At 38.1% G+C, this 25589-nt stretch overlaps 1 protein-coding gene across 2 annotated transcripts; it reads left to right on the forward strand.

Annotated features, from left to right (window-relative positions):
• On the forward strand, positions 1-25134 carry TOLLIP (toll interacting protein). 2 transcript variants are annotated; one of them, XM_066551355.1, is made up of 7 exons: positions 1-151; positions 6797-6946; positions 8911-9093; positions 10158-10310; positions 12221-12311; positions 16087-16107; positions 21647-25134. In XM_066551355.1, the coding sequence occupies exons 1-7, from the start codon at positions 119-121 to the stop codon at positions 21859-21861; spliced, it is 846 nt and encodes a 281-aa protein (XP_066407452.1). In that variant the 5' UTR covers positions 1-118; the 3' UTR covers positions 21862-25134. The 2 variants fall into 2 exon arrangements, with proteins under 2 accessions (XP_066407452.1, XP_066407453.1); XM_066551356.1 differs by lacking the exon at positions 16087-16107 and having other exon boundaries at positions 2-151.
• The last annotated feature ends 455 nt before the right edge of the window (positions 25135-25589 follow it).

Raw genomic sequence — 25589 nt, forward strand, 5'->3', positions numbered from 1 at the left:
CTCGCGCTGAGTGACGGGCGGCGGGACCGGGGTCGGGGCTGCGAGCGGCATCGGCGGCCTGGCGGGGCGGGAGGAGGAGGAGGAGGAAGGCTCTCGGCCGCGGCCCCGGCGAGGCGCCATGGCGACCACCGTCACCACCCAGCGGGGCCCGGTGAGTGCTGCGGGCGCGGCGCCGCCGCGGGGCCCGCTCAGGGCTATCTCCTGTTACCGCTCGCCGCGCCGGGCGGGCGAGGCCCGGCTTGGAGATCCCGATGGGCCCGCCCAGCCTCTGCCAGCGCCGCTATGCGAGGGAGGCTCCGTGTCTCTCACCCTGCCCCAGCTCCGTCCGCGCCGGAGGGGGGAGAGGAAAAGCCCTCTCATCTTCTCCGGGCTGCTGGCATGCGGGGGAGGCAGGTCTGCCTTGTCTCCCGGTTCCCCGCCTGCGAAGAGGCTTTGGGAAAGGGGAGGGGAGGTCCCTCCTAACTGCGCGGAGTTCTTGATTCGGCTCTCCTGCCCGTTCTTTGTCCAAAGGCCTTTCCAAGGAGGGGAATGCTTACACTGAACCGGAGCTAAAGGGCTTTCCCTTGGAAGCGGAGCGCAGCTCCCTGGAGCTGCCGCCTGAAAGCTGGAACGGCGCATCCCGTGTAGGATGTAGGCGGGCGTGTTGGACGGGAGCTGAGCCGTCGTAAAACAAATATACCAGCCTTCTGGGAGGTGCTGCTGACAGTTTATTGGGAATATGTTACTGTCTGGTTTTGCCCAGGGATAATCATACCTCACACCGGGAAGTTCTACATACGAGGTGTTACAACATCAGTTTTCGATGTGCTGTTCCTGTCTGTTCCTCCTGGCTGAAAGGATCTGGTAGTCATTGACAGCATGATACTGCTTATGGTGAAATGAGAAGTTTTAAAAAAGCAGTAACTTTGCACTGCTGTATTTTATTATGTAGGAACAGTTACTTTTAAAAAGAAAATTAATGCAGCCTTGTAGAAAGAACAGTGAGGTGAATTACTGCTAATCTTGAAAAACTGCACTGCTGTCACTTCTCTTATGACAGTAATATGATATGGTCGTCAATTTCATTCTTTAGCGTGCCTTATTTCTTTTATTTATCATAACTGCCGGGTCTTTCTTGAATGTTACTCTTCTAGATGCCTTGTTCTAGAATTTCCCAGGTACTCCTGTATAATTTCTTGGGAGTCTTTTGTTTCCTAAACTTGACTGTAACCTGACAAAAGGCATATGGTAATTTATCTCATGCAGCTTTGGCTTTCTGTGCTTCAAGTTTTGGGGTTTTTTTTTAATGTGTTGCTGACGTTGTACACGTTTTTCTTCCTTACCCACTTTAGAGATTTGAATGTTGTCAAATGAATTAATAAATTATGCAATATTAAGCAGGCATTCACAGCTGGGGGTGTTGATATGGTACACTCCAGCCTTTCTTAATTCTTTTCAGAGAAGAAGATAAAATTCTACTAGTTTCTATATGCGCAACTGCATTACAAATGAATAGCCACTAAATGGTGCTAAAGGATTGGGAACCACTTTTTTCTTTACTGCTGGAGAGAGCAGTTCAGTCTTTCTGTTTGAACAAGCAAGAAAATATTCAAGGTTGTTTCATGTGGGTAAGAAACTAAAGTGGGCTGTTGCCAGTCTTATTCCTGCACTCTCTAGTTTGTGATGCTGCTTGCTTGGTGTGTAATTAAAATTTCTTATTGCTGTTTAGTTTTTTAGATGAAACAGAATTCATCCTGTCTGTTACTTCAAATACTCTGCTAGAATATAGGTATCTCTGACCCTTTTCAGGATGTTATGGAATTAGCATATTTTCACTTTTGTAATCTTGTACAAACAAAACAGTTTTTTAAATCTAAACTCTAGCTGAATATGTAAGGACTGCTAAGTGATACCTTTTACAAGTAGGAGTATTAATAAACAATTTGACCAGGCTTTAGATTAAGACTGAGCCACCAAAACTTTATATTTGTGATTCCTTATCTAGCCAGTCTATCCAAAATTAGTCTTCATGGTTATTCTCCATGATTATCCATCATTCTGGCAAATACATCAGGTCCTTCCAAATTAGATTAAGTACCAACCTGGGACTGCATAGACTTCTGCTCCTAATTTCCCTAATAGTCACTATTCTGACAACTAGTGACTCTGATGAGTTTTTTTCTTGAGACTCTTCAAAACTTTTGCAGGCCCTTGTCAAAAAGTCTCTTTCCAGCTTTCTTGTAGGCTCCTTCAGGGACTGGAAGGTGCTCTGTGGTCTCTCTGGTGGCACCTTCACTTCTCCAGGCATAGACACAGATGTCATATGGACACTCATTCTGTCTTTTATTTTTAACTCATGCTTGTATACCATAGTTCCTGCCATACTTTGCAGGTAATTTTTACCCCCTCCTTTTTTCCATGTGAAATCTGCCTCATTTCAGTTTAACAATTGAGATCTCCTTTCTTTTTGTGTTGCATCTCAGAAGACAGCCTAGGTCTGTTTTCTCAATGACCTCTTTGCAGATATCAGAAAGCTGCTACAAGGTGCATTCTAACTTTCTTCTATTTTAAACAAATTCTCAACCTGGCCTCACAAGTGCTCCAGCCCTTTTCATGGGCCTTCTTGGTGGATCTTTGCTGGTCCCCCTGAAGTTCATTGTTTTTCATGTTCTGCTGGGCCCCAGACGGTCACAGTGTTCCAGGTGTGGTCCAGCAATTGTTTCCTTTCCTCGGCTTGCTGGCTGGGTTCTTGCTGATCCACTGCAGTTTTCTTTTAGGATTCATTGCTGCAAGTGTCCTCTGCTCATCCATGTTTTGCTTGCTCTCCACCTCTGTAGATGTGCAGGCAGTCCTGACAGTTGTTCTCCAGTCTGTACCGGTGGCACAGATTTTTCTGGTCAAAGTACAGGTCTTTGCCCTTGTTGCATTATGTGCAATTCCTGCTAGTGAATTCTTCCATCTCTCTGTCCTCAAGTATCCAAGTCATTTCTCTCAAAATATAGTGTCATCCTCAAACTGATGCCTTTTGTCTTCACGTTTTGTTGCTGAGGAAAAATATTAGACGCATAAGTTACTTTCTGTACAGACCTCTGAACTGCTTCACTTTTAACCAACCTCCCGTGTCATTAACCACTGAATTTCAGCTTCTGAGCTCAGTGCTTCAGTCAGCTTTTCATCCATCCAGTAGTCCACCCATTCAGGTTGTAATGATCCTGCTCTTTCCTTAGTCCTATATTCTTGTTTTGGAAAAGGCAGATGGCTCGTCAGCTTTTTATTCTTTTATAGCCAGCCTTTACCAAGGCTTTTTCCTAATCCATGTTTCGGTTTTTCCCCTTCATGTGTCAAGGAATGTCTTCCAGAAGCACTTGCTCCATGAATTTCTGAGTGACTGAGGTGAAGCTGACCTGCTTGTGCTTCCTCAGGTCATCCTTCTTGCCCTTTGGAATGCTGGGTATGAGATTTGTCTTTCTCCTGATCCAGAGGAGTTTCTCTAATCTCCATGGCCTTTCAAAGATGTTAAACAGCAGCCTTGAACAAATATCAGCTCTTTCAGGACATCTGGATGCTTCCTATCTCGTACCAATTTTTTCTTCAGTGTGCAAAGCATAGAATAATAGCTCAAAATTCTGTCATTTGCTTTTTCTTTCTTAAAAACAGTAAAGCCATTTAAAGGAGAATGGTCAGAAATTTTTGAATAGTTAGGTGTTTAAAGCGCTTTGATGTTTTGAAGAAGTTTCATGTTAGACTTCCTTGGTAATTGCTAGTGTGGCAACCTTAATTATGGTTCCCTTAGTGTATTGTGTCTGGGGAAATGTTTCTGTAACATGGGGCATTTGTGACTGTGTTTGGCTCTGTGTCCCTTTCTCTCCCTTACACAGGTGCCTGTACTTGCACAATCAGTTAGTTGAAGGTTCTGACAACTTAGCTCCCATTGCCTTTCCCTCCAACCCTTGTTTCTTCTGGTCAGGCTTTTACACTGACCCAATTTACAACTCTCTGGCACCATTTCATGTTGCATAAGAAGTAGGAAGGTGAGACTGAGACAGCCCCATCCTCAGTTACATCAAATAACTGTAGAATATCACACCATGTTCAGTTTGAAGAAGTTGAGATGCAGTTTTTATACCTGCGACATTCTACTGTGAAGATTCACAAAACTACCTCTTAAGAGATTGTAGCAGATGGGAGGGGCAATGTTATTCTATTTCTAGATAATCCATATTTTTAAGATGCAATGCTGTCAGTAAGGTTTATTAGAAAGTGATTATAAGGCAGACTTATTTTTAATTTGTGTTCTGAATTGTAGTCCCATCCCTGTCCTGTTGCTAAATGGAATTAATTTTTTGTTCTGCAGCTAGTGACAGAACACGCTTGAATTTCACATTCTTTCTGAAGTGCCATTAGAGGGAAGTGCTTTTGTTTCAAAGTGGTTTTGGAGTAGGATCAGTGACACAAACTTGTCATATATGTTTTCCTTGCTTTTAAAATAAAAACTGTGGTTGAATTCTAGTTACGTAACTTTGTATTTTTAATTCAGGTTGGGAGGTGGCAATTATGTGCCTGCTTTTAAACACTTTGAGGAAGATGTAAATTGGCCTGTTTTCTTTACAGATAAAAAGATTGCATGATACTGATTTGTCTCCATCAATATGGTATCAGCTGATAATTAGTATAAGAACATACTGAGTAATGTATTTCCTTCAGTAAGCATCTGTGAACCAAATCTTAGTCAGAACTGAATATATGAGTGTGTGCATATCCTCTTCCCCACTCTTCCCTTTTGGAGGGGTTTACCACTCGGATCTTTTGCTAACTTAGTTAACACTAGATGGTTTTAGTTTCTATGTATGTCAACTCTGCAGTTCTAGGATGAGTGTGCCTTTGTGTGAGGTAACTGAATAACCTAGAATCAGGTTAGCTGTTGTAAGAAACTTCAGTCTCCTTCATGGACTTTTTCCCCTTTGGGCTTGTTTGTTTATTTTATTCTAGAACAGATATTGGTTAACTTTTATGAAATCAAATTTCAAAAGTGAAAGCTATTATTAGACTTCTGTTGTGAATGACTTCAGCTTTCCAATATCCAGGTGAAGATGGAGACAAAAGAGGCTATCCTGTTTTTCTGGGAGTTTGACAGAGGGAGCTTGCATAATATGGAAATGGGATTTCAGGGATGCAGCCATCGCTTCTGACTGTGGGAAATGTTTATGATGTCTATTCCTAGAGGTGCTGATAGTACCAGATTGGAAACTTCCTAAGGACCAGGACTGGAGGGGGACCTGCTGTATTGTAAATCCCATTTCCTTGCTAATCCTGGGGCCATTTCAGATCTTGCCTAAATAGATTATGTTTTATTTTAAGGTGATATGTATTCCAATGAGAAGGCTGTCATAACACCATGTCTCATTGCCAGCCAAACTTAAATAAACTTTATTTTATTATTAACTTCTAGCCTATTTTTTCTTTCTATTTCTTAAAACTTCAGCTGCTTAGGTTTTTAATTATAAAATTTAAGATGCTTGTAAGCAAAACTGGTTCCCTTTTTATTCTACTTCCCAATAGCCCAGCAGCAGGCATTCAGTGCTTCCTCCTGAACTTTTCAGATAAACTTCCTTTCTGGCATGTGTCACCTACTGTTGCCAGGATCCTGAGGCTCTCAGATAATCATACAAAATAGTCATACGTGTGATTTGGCAAGAGCTCCAATTTCTGTCTCCAAGATGCAATGTTGACATGCAAATGCTGTGTGATCTTGAAAAGCTATGTCCTCAAGGCCTGTTCGCTACTTAAATTCTGTTCTGTAGGCATGCATCTGCCAGATACATGATTGAGTAATCTTGTTCGGGATTGCAACATGAGAAATTGTGTTGTCTTTTGTCTTCATCAGGTAGACAGTTCTGTATTAAATATGTCATCCACTCTGCAGGCAGCAGAAATGAATACAGCTTAATTATAAATTTTCTATGACACTTTCTCCCTTTTAAAATTTTATTATAGATATTTGTTATTTTAAAATTAAAATATCTCTACATGTATTTGAATTTATAATGTTCACTGCGCGTTTAAAACCTAGAAACAACCTGAGTTGTTGAATTGACAAGTGATGGGTAGAAACTTTCCCTTTATACTGTAAAGCTAAGAGAAAATCTACGGGGAGTGCTGATTCATGTTGACTCATGTAACAAAAGTTCCTTACTACTACTTTTTGTCCCTGGCTCATTTTCATGATAGACTAGATTTTTAATTCCCACATTGCTGTTTTGAATGTGGTGGAATTTTGTCACCAAGGTTAGTTGCAGGCTGGCTGTGTTTTAACACTGGAAAAGTGTTAGGACATCTTTATTGTGTTGCAGGATTTGGTCCATAGGAAATCCTGTTTTACAGTCTGTCTTGAAGGTGACTGTGGAAGTGACCTTTCAGATGAAAGCACTGTGCTGTGTCTTGGAACAGGAACAATTGGACACAACGTGGGTGATGAATAATTGAAAGAACTGGATGCCATCAGATATCATATATGAATATGTTGTAAAACTTAGTGGTTCTGACTTTTGTATGGACTACTTAAATGTTTAGTTGCAGAGCAGCTTTGGCTCTCTGTCCTACATTTTTTCTCAGAGGCTTATGTTGGAAATTACTGTTTCTGAAAAGGAGAACATTTGCTATATGAGTTGGCAGTTTTGTCATTTAATTAGTTCTTTGTTCATGCTGTCAAAACAAGACTAAATTCTCCTTAATTTGTTACACTTTGACTTATATTCATCTCTTCATCTCTTTCCTATTATAAACGTTTAAAGTCTTCTTTTTTTTTTCTTTTTTTAAGGTATTTGTTGGTGAGCTTCCTCAAGATTTTCTTCGCATTACCCCAACCCAGCAGCAACAGCAAATCCAGCTGGATGCCCAGGCAGCTCAGCAGCTGCAGTATGGAGGAGCAATGGGTACAGTAGGAAGACTCAGTATTACTGTAGTACAGGTAAAAATTATGTCATCTTTGTGTAATTAAGTAATTTTAAATAATTAATGCAATTTTTAAAATTGGTGGACGCAAAAAGATTTTGTGTAGGAATTTGAGTTACTAAGTTACATGTAAATGGGTAGTAATTCTTAAAGGTTTTGTAGCTTCATTTTTCTGTGCATCAGCATTTTGTCCAGTTTCATGTTTCATTGCTGCCTGATGCAGCAATTTCCTGTAAACCTTGCTATTATAGCACATAATCAAATGAACTCATGAGGATTTTTGCAGTGAACAGGTTTCTTTGAAAACTTCTATTCAGAGGCTTTCTGTAGTTCCTGCACTTAATATTGGAAGACATTAGTAATTTTGAGGATATTATAGGGAATTGCAGTTCCCTTATGTATTGTTCCACATTCTTCTCCTCAAAACTGTTCTCCAGCTAGTTGGTCCAAAGTCTTATTGTCACATATATTGTTTTTCCTTTGTTGAACTTTGAGATTCCTGTCTGCACACTTCTCTTAGCCTGTCAAGATCCTTCTGGATGGCCGTACAACAGACAAGAAATACTCTTCTCTATTTGTCTAGGAATTTATGCAGGAATGCTATGGAATCTTGGCTGCAAATTGAGACATATCACATTCTGGTTACGAGACTTGCTGTGATATAGTTAATCTGTAGAAAATGAAAATCTGGTTGAAGTGTACTGTATTTAAATGTGTTGATAAAATATATCAAACAACATGCCTTAATTCTGTTAGTAATAAAGTGATGGAAGATCGGAAGAAGTTTCTGGGGGGGTAATTTGCTGCGTTTTTTTCCTTGCAGATATTTAGGGGTGGTGGTGAGTTTGTCTAAGCACAGCTGATTATCACCTTTTTTTTGATGAAGATTTGATAAGCTGTCTAATCCCACAAATCGAGAGTATGGATGGTGATTTGTTTGGATCCCAGCTTTCTTCTTTTATTTTTAAGTCCACATTTACAATAAACAGTTTGAGACCTTTCTTGCCAGCTCTAATGTATGAATTGATGAACCAGCATGTTCCCTGAAGGAGAAAAGAGCTTTCCAAGCCTGAAGTGCAGCCTTTGTGATAAATGTTATACAGTGCACAGCCTCAACTGTTGTGAGTTCTGTAAACATCTTCTAGGTGAGAGATGCCCTGGGGCACCATGTTTTGTCACTTGTCTTACTATAAAAAGAACCTGGGCTGCATAGTATAGGTCAGAGAAACAGCATGTGCAAAAAGCCTAACTTCTGCTTGAGCACAGCTGTGCAGCAGTACTCAGTGTTGTGTTCAGGACTGTCATCAACTTGTTTTGTTCTAGTCTTCTGATGTTACAACAAAAGAATGTTGGATCTGTTCTGATTCTATACAGCATCTGTTTTTATAGTGATGTTAGGCCTTAAATTGTCCACTGGACTAACTACTATTAAATTTACATGCTGAGATAAGTGTGTAATCACTTTGAAATGTATGATCTACTATGACTAGTTTGCCTCAATTGAACTGCTTTTGCAGGTTGTGCTTTTGGATTGTGTGATATTCTTGAAGGTACTGGATTTCTGTAATTGATCCTTTAAAAGAACTGAAGTAAAAGAGGACAGGCTACCTACAGCATTACACTTGTGATTGTATGTTGGAGATGAGATAGCCAGGGAAAAATTGAACTTGTTACAATGTCCCTGTAATCATGTATTTTGTGGTTTGGTATGAAGTAATTTATTTTAGCTACAGTGAAGATGTGTATTTTCTGCAATAAACAGGCTAAAAAGATGTTCCCTTTTCAAGGTCTCCCAGACACTTAATGGTGTTACTGGTTTATGTTTAAATCTGAATGCTGTTTTTCTTTATTTTTTAAACTCTTTTCTCTCTGTCACAGAAATTAATCTAGTCCTTTGTTCAGTGTTTGGTGAGCTAATAGTAATTAACTTCTCAAGTTAATGTCAGTATTATACACTTCCCGGGTTTCTTTTCTTTTCAGGCCAAACTGGCAAAGAATTACGGGATGACGCGCATGGATCCGTATTGCCGAATACGGCTGGGATACGCTGTGTATGAAACTCCAACAGCACATAATGGAGCCAAGAACCCCCGCTGGAACAAAGTTATTCAATGCACTGTTCCCCCGGGCGTGGACTCCTTTTATCTAGAGATATTTGATGAGGTCAGAACCGCTATATATTTTTTCTACCCCTCCCCATCTCCGGTTTGGACTGAGGTTTGGTTGAAACCTTGCAAAAAAGGAATGAGTTAGCACAGACAGTTCCTTAGCCATGTTCTCTGGAAGATAATAAAAACTTTTCAGAATTCCAGAAGCAGCAATTCACAAGTCTTTGCTCTTCCCCAAGAATGTCAGAACTGTTACTTTTCTTTGGTAGCTGATAAAGTGGCAGTAGCAGGCTTGCCTGCAAAGGAGGAGAAGCAAAAGATGTCTGAGTGCTATTTAAGCTCCTTTTGGCTGTCAAAATGCCCTGCAGCTTTGTGTCCTTCACTGTCCCTATTAAAAATAGCCTATTGTACAATGCTGTTTTACTTGAAAATTCTTTGGTGCTATTCTGTCCTAGGAAGAGCTTAGTAGTTTTCCCAAGCTTGGAATTGCTGAGAATAATACTGTCAACTACAGACTGTGTGTAGTCACTAGGATTTATTAGGAGAAACTAAGAGGCTACAGCTAAGGCTTAAGTCATGGTTTGCCTGTTTTTTTGCTGCCTCTCTCGTTGTATGTAGTAAAGCATGACAGTGCAGCAGCCGTGTGATCATTACACAAGTGAGGATTTTGGATGCTGCTTTGAGGGCTTAGCTGATTGGTTCAAGTGTCTGTTTCATTGCTGCAACAGGGGGCAGATCAGTACTTCTATCTGCTGGAGTTCACAGGCTATCATAGTAAACAGAAGATGTTTATGTTCATGTAATGGCCTCTGATGTGATGTTAGGAGAGTCACACAGCCTATGATGATATTAGGATGCTGTATTTCTAGAGTTCTGCTTCAGGTTTTCACTTTCTTGCTATTAAATACCTGCAATCAATCTATAATCCCACTTAAAGTGTCCTTCATCCTTGTTGGAAAGGAGATGGCCAAAATATTTATTGACACTTCAGTAGTTTTAAAGGGAATAAAATGAACAAAGTTAATAGCATAAAACTGAAGTGTTAGTCAAGGATAATTTTAAGTTTGGGGTTTCTTTCAGGACAATTAATTTGGTAATATTTTTCAAATTATATTTCAGAGAGCCTTTTCAATGGATGACCGAATTGCTTGGACACACATTACAATTCCTGAGTCTCTGAAACAAGGAAATGTGGAGGATGAATGGTATAGCTTGAGTGGAAGGCAAGGTGATGACAAGGAAGGAATGATTAATCTGGTTATGTCATACACGGTAAGCCGAGTTTGGGGTAGGAAGGGAGAGAAGCTTCTTAAGTAGTGGGAGGGAGATATCTTAGACTGAAGTAGATCTGTTGTACCATACTGGGTGTTTGTGTGTGTTGGCATTTAAAATAATTATACCTAACTCTGGGAATAGCAGTCAAAAATACTTCTAAAGACAAAAAATACTTCATGGTAAGGTGGCAAATGGCTATTTATCTTGTTTTGCAATTACCAAAATTCAGCTTATTGCTGTTGTTGAGGAGTACACTGAGAGCAGGTAGCTGGGTGTGCAGCTGCAGTGAGAGCTGCAGGTTGTGCCCTGGCTGAGGGACATGGTGGGAGCCTCAGGAAAGGGACCATGACACGGTGCTGACCCTTTGCACCACAAAGGGCACAGGGACCTGTGGCACCGGCCAGGGGACTGGACACTGGGACACAGCAGGAGCTGGTGAGTCAGCAGGAAGAGCCCAGACTGTCTGGGTGCACAGACTGTGAGGGTGTAAAACCCAGGGCTTCCTTTGTTGGGGGTCCCACCCTGGAGGCACCAGCTTGAGCTGTTTCTGTGTCACTGCACCATGATGGAATTGCTTTAAGGATCCAGACATCTGGGACTCTGCTGTGGGAAACCCAGGGCTGGGCTGGTAAGGAAACCTGTCTGACTGTGAGTGTGGGGTGTGCAGGGAGCCAAGAGGGGCACCCCTGAGGTCACTGGAGGCACCCACTGCAAAGAGGCCTTGGTCTCAGCAGTTACAGACTGAAGTGGGTGCCATAGTGGCTCACAGATGGTCAGACAGGAAAGTTTCCTTAGAACTGTGCTACTATATGTATAAAAAAGAAATCCTCAGCTAAATGGTACGTTGTCATTTCTAACTTAATAATAACATTTTTTTTTAAACTTTGTGGAATCTAACAATAACTTTCCCCCCAAAATCTTTAAAAATTCATGTCAGTTTAAAAGCAGAAAAATGGAAACTCTTCTCTGTCTTAGATGTTTCTTGGGTAGTTTGAATGCTCTTTGAGATGACATTGTTTTCACTTCCTTTCTTGTTCATTTGGTGCTACTGGTCATGAACTGCAGACCTCCTCTGGTTTCTTTAGCAGCTTCTGGAATGTTCTCACCTGTCACCTTTGTTTCAAGTACCTGTTGGATAAAATGTGTAGCACGTGCAGCCCTGAATGCTTCCTACTGCACTTGTATGTCATCAGAAGTGCCAAGCTGCTGTTCAGTGCACAGCTGGGAACAGATATTCCTGGCTGTTTGAAATTCACCTTCTGCCCCAGATCTGAACAGTTGTTTCATTACTCTGGGGAGAAAAGAGTTTATAATCAACCCTAAAAACTGTCTCCCTGTGAATGGACTTTTCATAATATTCAATATTGTCAAGGATCAAACTGAACTGAAATATAACTGAAGTTATTGTGGTAGTAAAAGGGAATGGAGTTAATTTGATATTTTGTTTAATGCACTGGTTTACCTCAAAATAATTGATTTAAACTAAAATTTGCTTCAAGGAGCAGTGTACTGCTTTTAAAAATAAAAAATAAGAATAAAAATCAGATTTTGTCTAATATTTATGATGAATATGTTGTATATTCATTTCACAAGACTAAGGCATGAAAGCTGATTAAACCTGTATTTTAAAATAATGCATTTTGATAACAACATTTCATCACTCTTGCAAAAGGCAAGTTTGACATGATGTGTGTTTATTGATTCACGGGCAAATTAATTGCCATTTGAAAGATGGTAGTTCACTTAGTTTGCCAGAGATTTGCTTAATATAGATTAGCACTCAGCATAGTCATATTGTACTGTTCAACATGGATTTGCAATGTGATGACTTATTTGCAAACACTTCTGGTTGCTGGCTTTTTTTGGCTCTTTCTGGAGTTGTTCTAATCTGTGCCTTTTCTGTCAAGTCTTTGCCAGCTGCCATGATGATGCAGCCCCAGCCAGTGGTCCTGATGCCCACTGTATATCAGCAAGGAGTTGGATATGTGCCTATAGCAGGTATGTTTTCTTTACTTGAAGACTATGAACCTTCCAGATGAAGGGCGTTGCAGAAATAAATACCAAATTACTCCTGTTTTTTCAGAATGTAAAGGAAGCTATAAATGATTTTCCCTTAACCACTTTTCCCATTATGTATATTTATGAGAAGAGGGAACAAATTAAGTACAGGTCTGCTTTCAGTCTTGTACCCTGTCTAATAGAGCTGCATGAGTTTGATTAAATGGATTAAATGTCTGTCAAGTTGTGAAGGCTTGTCTTTTTGAGTATTTATTTTATACTTCAATCTGGTCTCTGAATAGCTGTCTAGCAGACTGCACTTCAAGTTGTGCTTACTTAAATGGTGGCAAGCCATGTCTGAAGATGTTTGCACTTCAGAAAGTGCCTCAAGTGAATTTTGCTGTCAGAGCTGGAGCTTCTGTAGCCCACAACGGGATTAATTTTTCTGTGGTCTTTGAAGATGCTTTGTTGGAAGGGAACTCACTATACAGCATGTGGAGTATTCACAGCTCAGTGAATGAAAAATGTTAAGGAGCTCTGAGATAGCTCCTTTTTATGTATTTACATAACTACAGCAGGTATTGTCAGTCCTTTTGGTTGATTCAAAGACAGTTTTGGACTTGTAGAGAAAGATGTGTTAACTTATGTTTTGTAATTTTTCTGTCAAAGATGAAAAGCTTAAAGTGTGTAAATAAGTTTGAATTTGTCCTGCTCACTTACAGCTCTTAAAACTCCCAGTTTATTGTATGACTATCTATTCAGTAGTATGTGTACTTTTCAGGGAAAGTAAGAGATAAATTCACATATATTTAACTTCAACTTATGATACTGTCTGTGGGACATAATTAAAGTGCTAAGGAATGACACAACAGATACATATATTGTATTTTTCTTCTGTAAGACTAGGAGATGATTGAATTTAAAATGACTAGGAGATGATTGAATTTAAAATTCCATTCACTGTAAAAACAAACCTCATCAGCAGAAGACTGGGTAGGTAAGTCAGGAATCGTACCTCCTGTTTAATTTTTACAGAGTTAAGTTAGAGCAAAATAGGGAAAAGTTGGGCTGCATGCTTTATTCCCTGATGAAAACTTGCAGTTTGGTTCCTTTTAGGTCTTTTTTTTATCTCTGTAGCTTAATCGTCAGATTTTAAGTCTTGCCAGTGAAGTGCTTTGAACTGGAGTGCACTTTCCAAAGCGTGATTCTGTTGTGGTAAACCAGACCTTCTGTAGTGAACTTCAAACACAGTCATCTTGTTTAAAGATCTGATAGAAAGTGCTAACAAATTTCTTGAATAGATCAAAATGAGAATATTCATATTACAAAATTTCTGTGCCAGAGTATATACAGAAGATATGAAGCAGAGAATAGTTTCCTGTATAATTGAAATTAGACATAGAACTGAACAGATAAAACTTACAGAAGACCTTCAAACTTCCTATTCAAGTACTGGATGTTCAAATCATGATGTTCTGTGAAATAATTTACAGAACATCATGATTTGAACATCCAGTACTTGGATAGGAAGTTTGAAGGTCTTCTGTAAGTTTTGAGAATATTTTCTATTTAGACAAGTGAAGAAATAACTAATAATTTGCGAATGATAGTAAGTCTTACCTTTTAGCTGCTAAGAATTTGGAGTCTCTATGTGGAGCATTGCCCTTCTACCAAGATCCAGCATTTTTGTTCTAGTTCTGCTATAATACTATTCTGTGTTCAAAATTTTTCCTGCATCTGTGACTTGTATTTTTAAAGCATTGCCAAGTTCCACCCCTGGATTTGAACTCTTCTTTTGTTCTGGGAAAGCTTGAGTGTACTTCCTTGACTTCATAAATGCCAGACTTTTTACAAGCCACCTCTGACCTACATTTGATATTTTTTGCTCTCTTTAAATATTACTGTGCTTTGTGTTTGCTGTTCTAGAATTTCTGTGGACATCATCAAAATTTCCCAAAGTGCTGTGAGTTCTAAAGCTTTGACTTAATCACTAATCAATGACCCACTCATAATAATTGGATGGGTGTTTAGGTTTGGAGCTGGAAAGTGACTTGGCTGCAGAATATTTTTGCTGTTTCATACATTTAATGGCTTAATAAAAGTAATTTCACATTAATATAAGGAAACATTAGTGCATCTTAGAAGACATCTTGGAGTTTTTTGAAATACTTTCTGTATATTGAACTAGATGCTCCTTTTGAATTCCATAAACTCTTTCAGAAAAGTGCATGGAAGATGCTGGCCTTCCTTGCACAACTGAACTGTTTGTGTCTTCTGGGCCCACTCTGTTTGCACATTTCCTTTGTAACACTATAAACTGTTTGTTCTTTTCCTTTTGAGACTGCTTCAGGAAGGGTAATGGACATCAGTATGCTCCTGCTTTGCATATTTGTAGTTCAGATTTTTTACCTGAGCAGCTAAATTAACGTAGTCAGTAAACTAGTTCTGCTTTTCCTTCTGAAGAGTGGAAGAGCATCATTGAATAGTTTATTATATTTGAAATGAAGGGGATTCTACTGTAGAAGACTGTCAGAATCAAAGCCTTATCTATGATGGAAATGGAGTGGGTGGACTAAAATGCTTATCCAGACAGTTTTAACAGTTACTTGTTAACTGTCCAAAATAACTGTGCTCCAAAGAGAGATGATTAAGTCAAATTTAGGTGTGTCATGAAGGCCAAGCTGGTTTTCTGTAACAGAAAACTTCTGTTCAAAACTAACTTTCTAATCAACTAGCCTTCTAATTAATGCTGAAGCAGTTAATTACTCTCACACTCTGTCATACAAGCTGAGGTAAACAGTAGAAACGAGCAGGTAGTCACTGTGGTAAGCAGATGACCACAAGTAATGCTCACTTCCTCACATCTGGTGGTAGATGGAGCTGTGTTAAGAACAAGAAGTGGCCATGGTATATTCTTGCACCATGGTAATTAATTGCAAAAATTTTTAAATTGAAAACTTCTGACAACAGCACAAGCTGTTGCTTAGAAGCTATAGCTGCCACAGGTGATGTATTTATGCATTGGGTATGCAAAAATTTGAACTTCTGAACCATGTTGTTATAGAAGTTGAGTTTATCTACCACCTCTTCCTGTTTCTTTTTCTAAAGATTACTTAATTTAAACTGTAGATTATTTTGATATACTGGTGCTTGCAGTATCTTGTAGTGAAGAGTACCAGAGACAGTGAGCTAAAAAATGTTAGTTCAATAAGCAAGCTAAATATTCGTGGGATAAATAGAAAACTTGCTTTTACTTATTTTATAAACTCCCATTGTAAAAATATGTTAAAAACCTGTGTGTTTTTGAGTCCTGTCAGAGTCAGGAATATCACTTTTTATTGAGGCAAGGGTTGTGTGTGTATGTACATTGTTCCTTTAGGTGTCCTTATGGAGGATCACGGGTTAGCTCGTGATGTTACTGGTATTTGTTCAGAGAACCATGGATGTATGTTGTCCTTTGTGGTCTGTAAAATCCTTGCTGCAAACACCTGGTGGCTTACTTATTTCAGTAGCATTTCCCCTGATTGTTACTTCTGCATAAACAGTACATTTAGGAAATTTGTTTAGGACCCTGAAGCAAATTAGCTGAGAGACTGTATCCTAGCAGCATTTAGTTTTTTAGTGTTAGGTAGCTTAGGTTTTACCCAACTGCCTCATTTTATCCAACTTTCACCTTTGGAAGGTAAATAATTAATATCCTTTTAAAAATAGATTAATATTTCTTTCCCATGTCTTATTCCTTTCCCCTTGTCCCTTCATTTTCACCTGTCTTTAGGGCTTGAGTACTTTGCTCTGGGTAAGTTTCCAAGCTCTTTTCTCACTCCCATCCTCATTGACTCAAGAGTCTTTGCATGAACTCATCTAAACAGCTTTATTTGTTACAGCAGACTGTACAACAAGGTATTGCCACTTGGTTGTCACAGTAGAACAATTCAATGCATCTTCTGCAAATTATTAAAGCCTCTCTAACCTGTTGGAAAGGCATTTGCTCAGCTTTGAGCTATAATGGCTAAACTGATTGCTGATGACAATGTTGATGGATATAATGTGATGTTATGATATTCTTCTGAAGCTGCTGTGTGTCAGTGAGCTATACTAGCTGATAGTATTGGTTTTCTAGTAGAGAAACAATTCTTGCAGTTGTGTGGCTACTGCAACATTAGTGAAGAAGCAGATAATGTCACAACTTTTGGTAAACTTGAAAACAAAAAACTGAGTTTTGCAATAACACTGAGAAGACAACCTGCTAATTGCCTTAGTCTTAATTTCATTAATTAATTTCAGTGCATATTTTTCATGCACTTCTGTTTTAAATCCATGTAAAGTATCTGACTTGTGTTTTAATATCTATTTTAAATCATATTACAGGAAATCAATTTTCCTTCATTTCAGACTTCCTTTACTGTGACACTTTTGATTTTGAATTGTGCAAAGTTGCTGTGACACCACTATATCTGATGAAAGCATTGGTCTTTAATCAAATACATCCAGAAAATTTTAGAATGGCTTCTTGTAAGATATGATATCATTTCTTGATGCCCTGAATTTCAGAAAGATGCTGTATATAAGTGTTGTGGTTGTCACAACACATTTGGTTTATTCAGAGCAGTGAAATTTTAGCATTTTTCTGTTGTTTCATACACTTAATTTTTCTAGTAGTTTCCAAAGAAGCAACACTTAAAAAAATGAGATGGTATGCATAGTAGTGAGATTTTTCCTGGAGAAAATATCATTAAGACCTATTTTGTTTTTTAGAAAAGAGTTACCAATTTCTTCATTTAAATGAAAGAATTCATGCTGAGAAGGTTCCTGAGTTTAGTCTGAAAGAGTCTATGGATGGGACAGAATGATAATGAGTTAAGAAATTAAACATAGGGCACTTAACTGGAAAAGAAAATAAAATTACAAGTGTGTAATGCCTTGTATGCAGTTGGAAAAAGTTTACCCTGTTAATTCTGCTTTGATGCTTTCATTGCTTGCTTTCATTGAGCAACTGACTTGCTATTGTTTCATGTTGGAATGTCACTGCTTATGCAAGCATGTTTGCCATTGCCATTTCACTGAATTGGAAAACAATGCTCCATTCTTCTGATTTATAACATGTACCTAATATCTGAGAGTAACACAGGAGTTCACAATTCCACTGATAGTGGATTCTTACATTATTTAGTTCCAGTTTTCACCTGTCAGTGATATGAAGTTTTTTAGCTTAAAGCAGCTTTTTACTGAACATTGATAATTTGGAAGCTTATTACAGCTTTCTCTAATGACTGCTTATATGTGTCTATTTGCTAAATTTCAGTGCATAGTTCTTTAATTTTATGCTTAAGTCTTTCTATTTTGTAAATCAGAAATTATGGATGCTTTTAGCCTGAGTGCAGAAAAACCCAAAGTACTCTTAAATTGGTGTTGTATAGCTTGAATGTTGAGTTTCATGAAAAGCAAGCATTTATCATGGAGGTACTTATTAAAAATCTCTGATACTAACTCCATTTATATGCAGTCTAGTTGTAGACAGCATAAGCTAAAATTATAAGAGCTGAGAAAATAGGTTTTAAAAATCCTTGGTGAGAATCAATAGACAAGAAATTTCTTGTGTCTTAAATTTATTATTTATATTGGAAATGCTTTTTGAGTACTGCCTGTCCAGATGTCTGACTTGATAATTACCTATTTTTGATGAAAGCAGTAAGGAAAACTCTGTTCTAGTCTTGATTTTATTTTGGCATAAGATACTGAAACGGTATTGGTAAGCTGTAGGATGCTGTGTACTTGAGAAGAGAGCCTCATGTTTGATTTGGGTTAATGCTTTAAACTGTATTGATAGTTCATACACTGTTCAGGCTGATTGTTGGATAATATTAGGGTGTTGATGACTTAGTAAAAAATCTTGGGAACTTTATGTTAGAAGTAAAACATAACTTCTATTGCTCAATTCTTTCAGGTGCTTTGCGACTTTATATTTTTGAGGCCACACATCTTACGCCCCTTTTAAATGTCTACAACGTTTGTAGGCAGTGTGAGGAATGAGTTGAGGTTTGTTGAAGCTCTAGAAGAGGCACTGCAAAATGCTGCTGGGTAATTGGGTGAAATGTATTTGCAGTGCTGGTGAGGACTGCACAGTGGTTTGCCTCCAGGGTGTCTGATGGGCTGTGTGTTCAAACTCATAGTGCCAGACAGAATTCCTGGGACTATGGTCCAAAGGCCATGAAAAGCTGTGGAGCCAGGTTTAGGGTGGTGCAGAAAAGGGAACAGATACCTATGGTAGAGGTGTGATGCAGATGGCTGGGCAGAAATATGGTTCCAGTGTGCAGGTAACAAATCTATGAGACTGACTCAGTATGAACCTTTTTGAGTAAATACAGCCTGTGTGTTAGACTTAAAGCTTCTACGTTCCTATTTTTTTTTCTAATAAAACTTAAGATGATTAAAAGGGGAATTTTAAAATCAAAATTGGAGAACAGATAAATAGGGTGGTGATTACAAATCAGTAATGAATCCCTTCAGATAGAACAGGAGTGCAGGTTGAGGAAAGAAATAGAAAAGAGTATATCAGGTGAAATCCTGGGTGCAGTGCTTGCAGTGAAACTATTCATTTAGAGTACCTGGTCAGCCAGAGTTGATATTTAGCTCATCCAACCTTGAATATGAGTCATAATATAGCATTTTTATGCTGACAGAAGAAACAAGTCACTGGGATGCTAAAACATTTTTACACATTAAAGTGAGCATAGACATTTCTGACTAAATAGTTAGACTGGGGAAAATCTTGAAGAGATAAGGTAAGTATTGAAACTGCTCTTTGCTCTTTTTAAATGTTAGGTCTGAGTAAAAGTAGTATAATATAATTCAATATTTTCAATCACATAGGTACTTCAGTCATTATGTTGAGAGATGAGGGTGCAAAGAGGCACTCTTGAAAATTATCTTGGTTATACATATGCTTTGTTGTCACAATTTTGGAGCAGTTAGTCGGAATTCAGTAGAAGAGAAGCAGCTTCTGATGTACTCCTGGGTAATATATGAAAGCTGGTTCTCAAAGAGATCTTATTTTGAAGATGTATAGTGGTGATGATGCAAATAGTTCATCCTTTGTTTAACTTACAGAGAAGTAATTAATGTCATATGTAGAAGGCAAACAGATGAACTAAAAACTGTGTAAAAGAATTGATTGTTCAAAGAAATTGTGTGCCAAATTAGAAAAACCCCAAACCAACACTCAGAGAATATTAAGAAGTGTGATGTAAAGCAGTAAAGTATGTTTCTGACAGAAAATTGGTAGATCTCCCATATATGCATATGTGAAAGTGTTAAATTATATGTTAAATCTAAACTGGTTATGAGGTTGTGTGAGGCTTTTGAAGATCAAATGTGTAAAAGAAGCAGAAATCATTTCTTTTAAAGAAGCAGAAAACTTAGAATCATGTATGTAATTAAATAATAATAAAGATAAAAGTATGTAAGGTAGTTCATGAAAACCTAGTAGGAATGTGAGACCATAACAGTCTCAGGAAGTTTTGCTTTCTGAGGACTGGAGGATAGCAAAGTGAAGTTTCAATTAAAAACATTTTTGAAGTAGCCATATTCTCTGTTGTATAGAATGATTAAAACCCAGGAAGACTAGAATGAACTGCATTAAAGCAAACATGTAACTATGTAAACTTTAGGAGGACGTGACATGGTTGTGTAGGAAAAGCCTGTATGTTAAAATTCATAGGTATTTGAGTACATAAGAAAGAACAATGTGGTCTGTGTATATCACCTTCTCAGCTGCATTTGTAAAATGCTATTTCCTAAGCATTCTTTCCATCTTTCCATCATATGATATTCTGATACAATAAAGGTAATCTTGTGTTTTAATATCTATTTTAAAAAGCTGATGAACAAATAAATATAGGTGATTATTCATCTAATGAAAGGAGTTGAATCTGATGCACCTCCTTTGGTGAGGTGCATCAGATTTCTTAAAAAAGTGAGGGGACTAAGACAATTTGTCGAGTCAAGAGCCCTTGGTAGTTTTCTAAACCTCTCTGACTGCCACATGTTGCAGAAGGATCTCATTGTAATAAAAGGGAAATAAAATTATTTATTAAATCTGGGGTTAAAGTATGTGCAAGGGATAATCTTAACTAATACTTATTTGGTGACAATTTCTCAATTTCATCATTACTGTACAGGAAGGTCTTTGAATTATTGTAGGCTATTCTATAAAAATATCAGGTGAATAGTCTTTGAAACAGTGCATAAAATGCTTGAAAGCAAATAGAGAACCTATACTAGAACTTGGTTCTGTCTAGCTGCAGGTACTTCTCCTTGCCCTACCTTAGAAATTCTACAGGAGAACTGCAGAAGCTAACACATAAAGGAGTGGGACTAAGATAATCGAGGATATGAAACTACATAGAGAAGAAGTGAAATACACAATTTTCAGGAGTGATAACAAAAAAATATAGATATGTACTATTATGTGTTTTCAGTTTTATACAAAACAAAAGGTAGTGTTTTCACCAATGGTTTTGTACTTAGTGATAGAAGTTCTTATGTGATGAAAAAGGGATTTTGTCTAGTAATAGGAATACTCTTTTTCTAAAACTCTGTAAACTGGCAGTGCTTTGTTTTACATGGATGTACAAGAAGTTAGCAAAAAATGACAGGTCAGATGAATTTTGGAAGAGAGATGAACAAAGCAGTGTATGCCCCTAGAGGTGTTGCTCTTTTGCCATGTAGTGACTTTGAAGGCTGGATGGAACTTTAGCCAGGAAAAACATCTGCTAAAAATTGCTTATTTATGTGGTCTAGTCTTCTACTGGACCAAAGTACTTTGCTTTCCTTTGAATATGGTGGAAAATGCATTCATTGTCTTTCTGAATATCAGCCGTGTATATTGCTAATGTAAAACCATTTTTTCATCACAACATAAATACACTGGGAACTAAAATATGAGGTGGGGAAAACTAACCACACCTTTCTGTGATGAGCTTAGTGTTTGGCTAGTGAATTACGTGTGAACTTGTTTAATGCACATTGTACCTAATTTTGAACAGTACCTGTTGTCATACTGTAGCTTATAACTTCTGGAATATAACCTTGGGGTGAAAACCTGTTCCAGAAGAATATTTTCCAGTTGCAACAGTGTAGGTATAATCTCTGCAGTCTTCTTCCTCCTCTGGAGTGCATGTTAAAATAAATAAATGCTGAAGTTGGTGGGTTGGGACAAGTCATGAGCTGCTTTTGTCTTCAAAATCACTGGGGTTTTTTGTTGTGGGTTTGTTAATTTTTTTTTTTCCCTACTCATGTATGTTTTGTGGCTTTCTTTCTTCTGTTTTTAACTGTAGGGATGCCTGCAGTCTGTAATCCAGGCATGGTCCCGGTGGCAATACCGCCTCCTGCAGTCAACCCTCAGCACCTGTGTAATGAAGAGGACCTGAAATCTATCCAGGACATGTTTCCCAACATGGACAGGGAAGTAATCCGCTCAGTGCTAGAAGCTCAGAGGGGGAACAAGGATGCAGCTATCAACTCCTTACTTCAGATGGCTGAAGAATCGTAGATGTCCACTTCCTGTAAAGTCCCTGTCCTCGATGCCACTTATTTTTACTTGCCAAGCCAGGGATTTAGCTAGAGGAAGAATTTCCCAACAGCTTTCTGTTAGTGCATCGTGTGTGACAGATTGTACCCCTTTTCTCCTTGGACAGTTGGATCTTCTTCTCTTCTTTCTCAGTCTGTACATACTCTGTTTAGCTTATGTCCTACCATAGAGCAGTGAAGCATCTTTACTATCAGCTGTGCCCTGTGTGGCTATATTCTGATGGGATTGGGAATAATGCTGCTTTGTTTCTTTCTCTCCCCCTTTTCATAAACTTGCTCTTACAAAGTAACTCTATGCAGTACAAGATTTACTAGTGTTTGTTAGATTGGGGGAAAAAACTTTCCATGGAAGGTTTGCTGTTTAAATACAAGTGATTTGTTAAAAGTATTTTAGGTTTCTGCAAGCAGCCTATTTTTGCCAGAAATTAAAGGAGAGACCCTTTCTTATCCTGTGGTGTTTAGTTATTACTGTGATATATTCACACCTTTTAGATGGAAGACTTTTAATTTAATAAGCTAAATTTCTTAGGTTGTACTGTTGGTATTTTTAATGGGCATCTTCTATTCAATCTAGTCATTGGGCACCAAAGCAATATATTATCTGGTGTGCATCTGGGGCTTTGTCCTCCCACATAGTATTGTTATGTATCTGTAAAATCTTAGGAGGTAACTTTTAACTCATGCAGTATGTATTGCTGTAGCAGAGAACAGGACTAAGCCCTAATGTACTCCTACAGTTAATTGCACTCTAACTATTACTTCTGCATTCCCATGGCTATTTCAAAAGTTAAGTGCAGAAGTAAAGATACTTATACATGGAAAATTATTGAAGCCGTAAAGAATTATTTAAGATGTTGTCTTACATTAAAAAAGCAGATATCTATGATCTGGTTATAAAGCTTCTTTCTTTATACCTATGTTTCAGCAAAGTTATTGCTTTACATTAGTGGGAAAATGATTGTATTTTTCCTGTAATAAGAAATAAACATGAAAAGTAGCTTCAGGGTCTTAGAATGGCATTATGAATTGCTCAGTGACTTGTTAGACTACAGCTGCTGTAGTCAGTTTATTATTATTTGATGCAGATGGAAATAAAATTCTATGTGAGAGACAATTTAACATATCTGAGTTACAGTCTGATCCTCAGAGGAGGTGTTTGTATTTATTGTTAGTGTAATTTTTTCAAGTAAGAGTTGATTTTGGAGCTGCAGAATCATACAGTTATGCTCCAGTTACACCTGTCGGATGAATTTCTGTGGTGTCTGTTTTTGTAAAGTAATGCACTTTAAATAGTCTGCACCAATTTATTTTTCCATTGATGTGCAATGTTGCTGTTTTGTCTCTATAATGTTTGATTTCAAATATTTTCTACAATAGCCGTAGACCTGTATATTTTCAAGAGTTGAAATGAATGTACACTTGAAATCTAGGCTCTTGAGTGATTCATGAGAACATTAAAGCCAGGTTTGAACATGAAATGATGACCCATATTCTCTTCTTCCCCACACTTTATTTTATGTCCTATGCTTAAAATATTTTCTTTATTATCTGATGGAAAGCTGATTTTATCCTCCCGCAACCTACATTCAAGTAGCCTTTAGGTAGCACTGGCAGTAGAGCATGAATATTTATTTTTTTTAATCATTAAAAGTAATACTGAAACTTTTAAAATACAGCACCAAAAATCATCCCAATTTCTGACCTTTTAAAGCTGTCTTTTCATAATGTACAGTTTTAAGTTTTGTTATGAATCCCTTAACATCTTAAATTTCCCATTGAAAGCATAAGTGTCTTTGAACATCCTCCAACTGGATTTTGAATAATGAAATTCAAGGCTATAGTTTTGTGTGCTGTACTTGTAGAATTGCCACACTTTTGTTTTCTGAAGTTAAATGGGTATTCTTCAAGAAACTAGTCTTGCCCCTTCCCTGCAATCATTGTAATTTTTGTGATTGATTAGGTGTAGAGGCATTTGGTCTTTATAAAAGCAGAGTGTTTTGTGACATCATGACCCAAAAGGATGAATGTTGGTAGGGATTTAATGCTTAGATACCTCCAGGAAGAGTCCTGTGCTCTTAACTTTTACATAGATAGCATGAATTGCTAGGGACAGAACAATTCAGGGAAAATGTACATATTTAAATTTTTATATTAAAACGGTGGGATTCATAATACAGCTTTTCATAAAAGCAAGTGGTCATGGTTCAACTTAATGGCTGGTAAATTGTACTGCATCCTAATTACAGCTCCATTTCAAGCGCAGAACAAAACCACCTTTCAGTCCTAACTGCCAGGAGGGGTAAGTGCAAAAGTTAAGCTAGCCAGGTTTTTTCATAAACTGACTCTGGCCTTCTGAGGGAGACTCCTGTTCTTAGATACATTTTTAGTGTGTATTTTTTTTCCTAGGCAAATGGTATGCAAAACAGGGTACAAATATGAGTTGAAAATAGGATGTGTAGGAGCAGTATGGCCAGTAGATGGATTTCATTATCTTACACTATAGTTAAATATTGTTCTGTGCATCTTTCTGTCTTTATTTAATTAAGCATTAGAGATTAAACTCTTACATCAATATGTACTACTTTCTCTTGTTAAAAAGAACAAAGTGATCAGCCTACTCCGCTTTTCAGCTTACATATCCTTCCAGTTAAACTGTTTGTTGTTAGGTTTGAATTGGAGAGAGATGAATAAAGACAGGAGGTGTTTACTCATTTTAGGGTCTGTGAAATTAAGGTATTGGAACTGAAAGTCTGGTTTTCTATTTAAAACAAACAAATTGTCAGTCATGATTGTAGCTTTTGAGAAAATGCTAATGGGGTAATACTGTGTTTGATGCTGCTCCTCTGCTCAGCAGCTTCCAGCAGCTTGGAGCTAAAGCCAGCTGTGTAAGACAGGCATCTGCTAAAAGTTAGTGCTCTCAGTATAGTTTGAGTCCTGCCAAGAGCCTCAGCTTGCTAAAGGTAGGAACATTTTTTGTCTAGCTAGATCCTTGCAACTTCTCTACTGCTCTTTGCATCTGCTGATGGTACTGAATGGGTTTATTCTCCCCTTATAAACATTATTGCCTGTTTGGTTGATATGTAATACCCTACAGAGGATGTTGTGTTGCTGTAATTATTCTGAAGACATTGTTTCTCTGTATTGAGGTCCAGTGTCCAAATATGTTTCTTGCACTCTAAAGTACATTAACTTTTTCATTCTAATTTAATAAATGTACCATCTGAATGAAAATGTATTATGTCTCTGTTGGAGAGCACCAGAGTGTGAGTCTTTGACTGATCTAAAATTCAAGTATTGGTTACTGTCTTCTGTTCAGTGTTGAACATTGGTTGGCAAACTACATTGCTTCTTAATGAGACCATCTGGTGGGAACAGTAAATGCTCAAAAGTACTTTTAGAATTCTTCTACAGGTAGGTGCCTCTTTCTGACTCTTCTAGGGGCTGCTTTCTCTAGGAAATGTGCTGATGTTGCAGGTCTGGAGGACAGAAGAAGGCAGTAGTGATGCTGCAATGTTTGAAGGACAGCATTGGAAAGCAGGGGAGGAGGGAAGAACGGCATGTGGGTATGGAGGGAATGCTGCAGTGTGAAGGATTGAGGACTCTGGATGGGAGTGGTGTCCAAATGAAGAGTTATGAAATGGACCATGTGTGCTATTCCAGCTACAAAAAGAGCTGGCTTTATCTGCTAAT

Source organism: Molothrus aeneus, chromosome 6, assembly GCF_037042795.1.
Source record: "Molothrus aeneus isolate 106 chromosome 6, BPBGC_Maene_1.0, whole genome shotgun sequence".
Taxonomy (NCBI): domain Eukaryota; kingdom Metazoa; phylum Chordata; class Aves; order Passeriformes; family Icteridae; genus Molothrus; species Molothrus aeneus.

Excerpts from the sequence above, each read along its gene's own strand:
- TOLLIP (XM_066551355.1), top strand. The coding sequence starts at position 119 with ATGGCGACCACCGTCACCACCCAGCGGGGCCCG. Across the intron at positions 152-6,796 it reads TCACCACCCAGCGGGGCCCG|GTATTTGTTGGTGAGCTTCC; the intron begins GTGAGTGCTGCG and ends TCTTTTTTTAAG. Across the intron at positions 6,947-8,910 it reads TCAGTATTACTGTAGTACAG|GCCAAACTGGCAAAGAATTA; the intron begins GTAAAAATTATG and ends TTTTCTTTTCAG.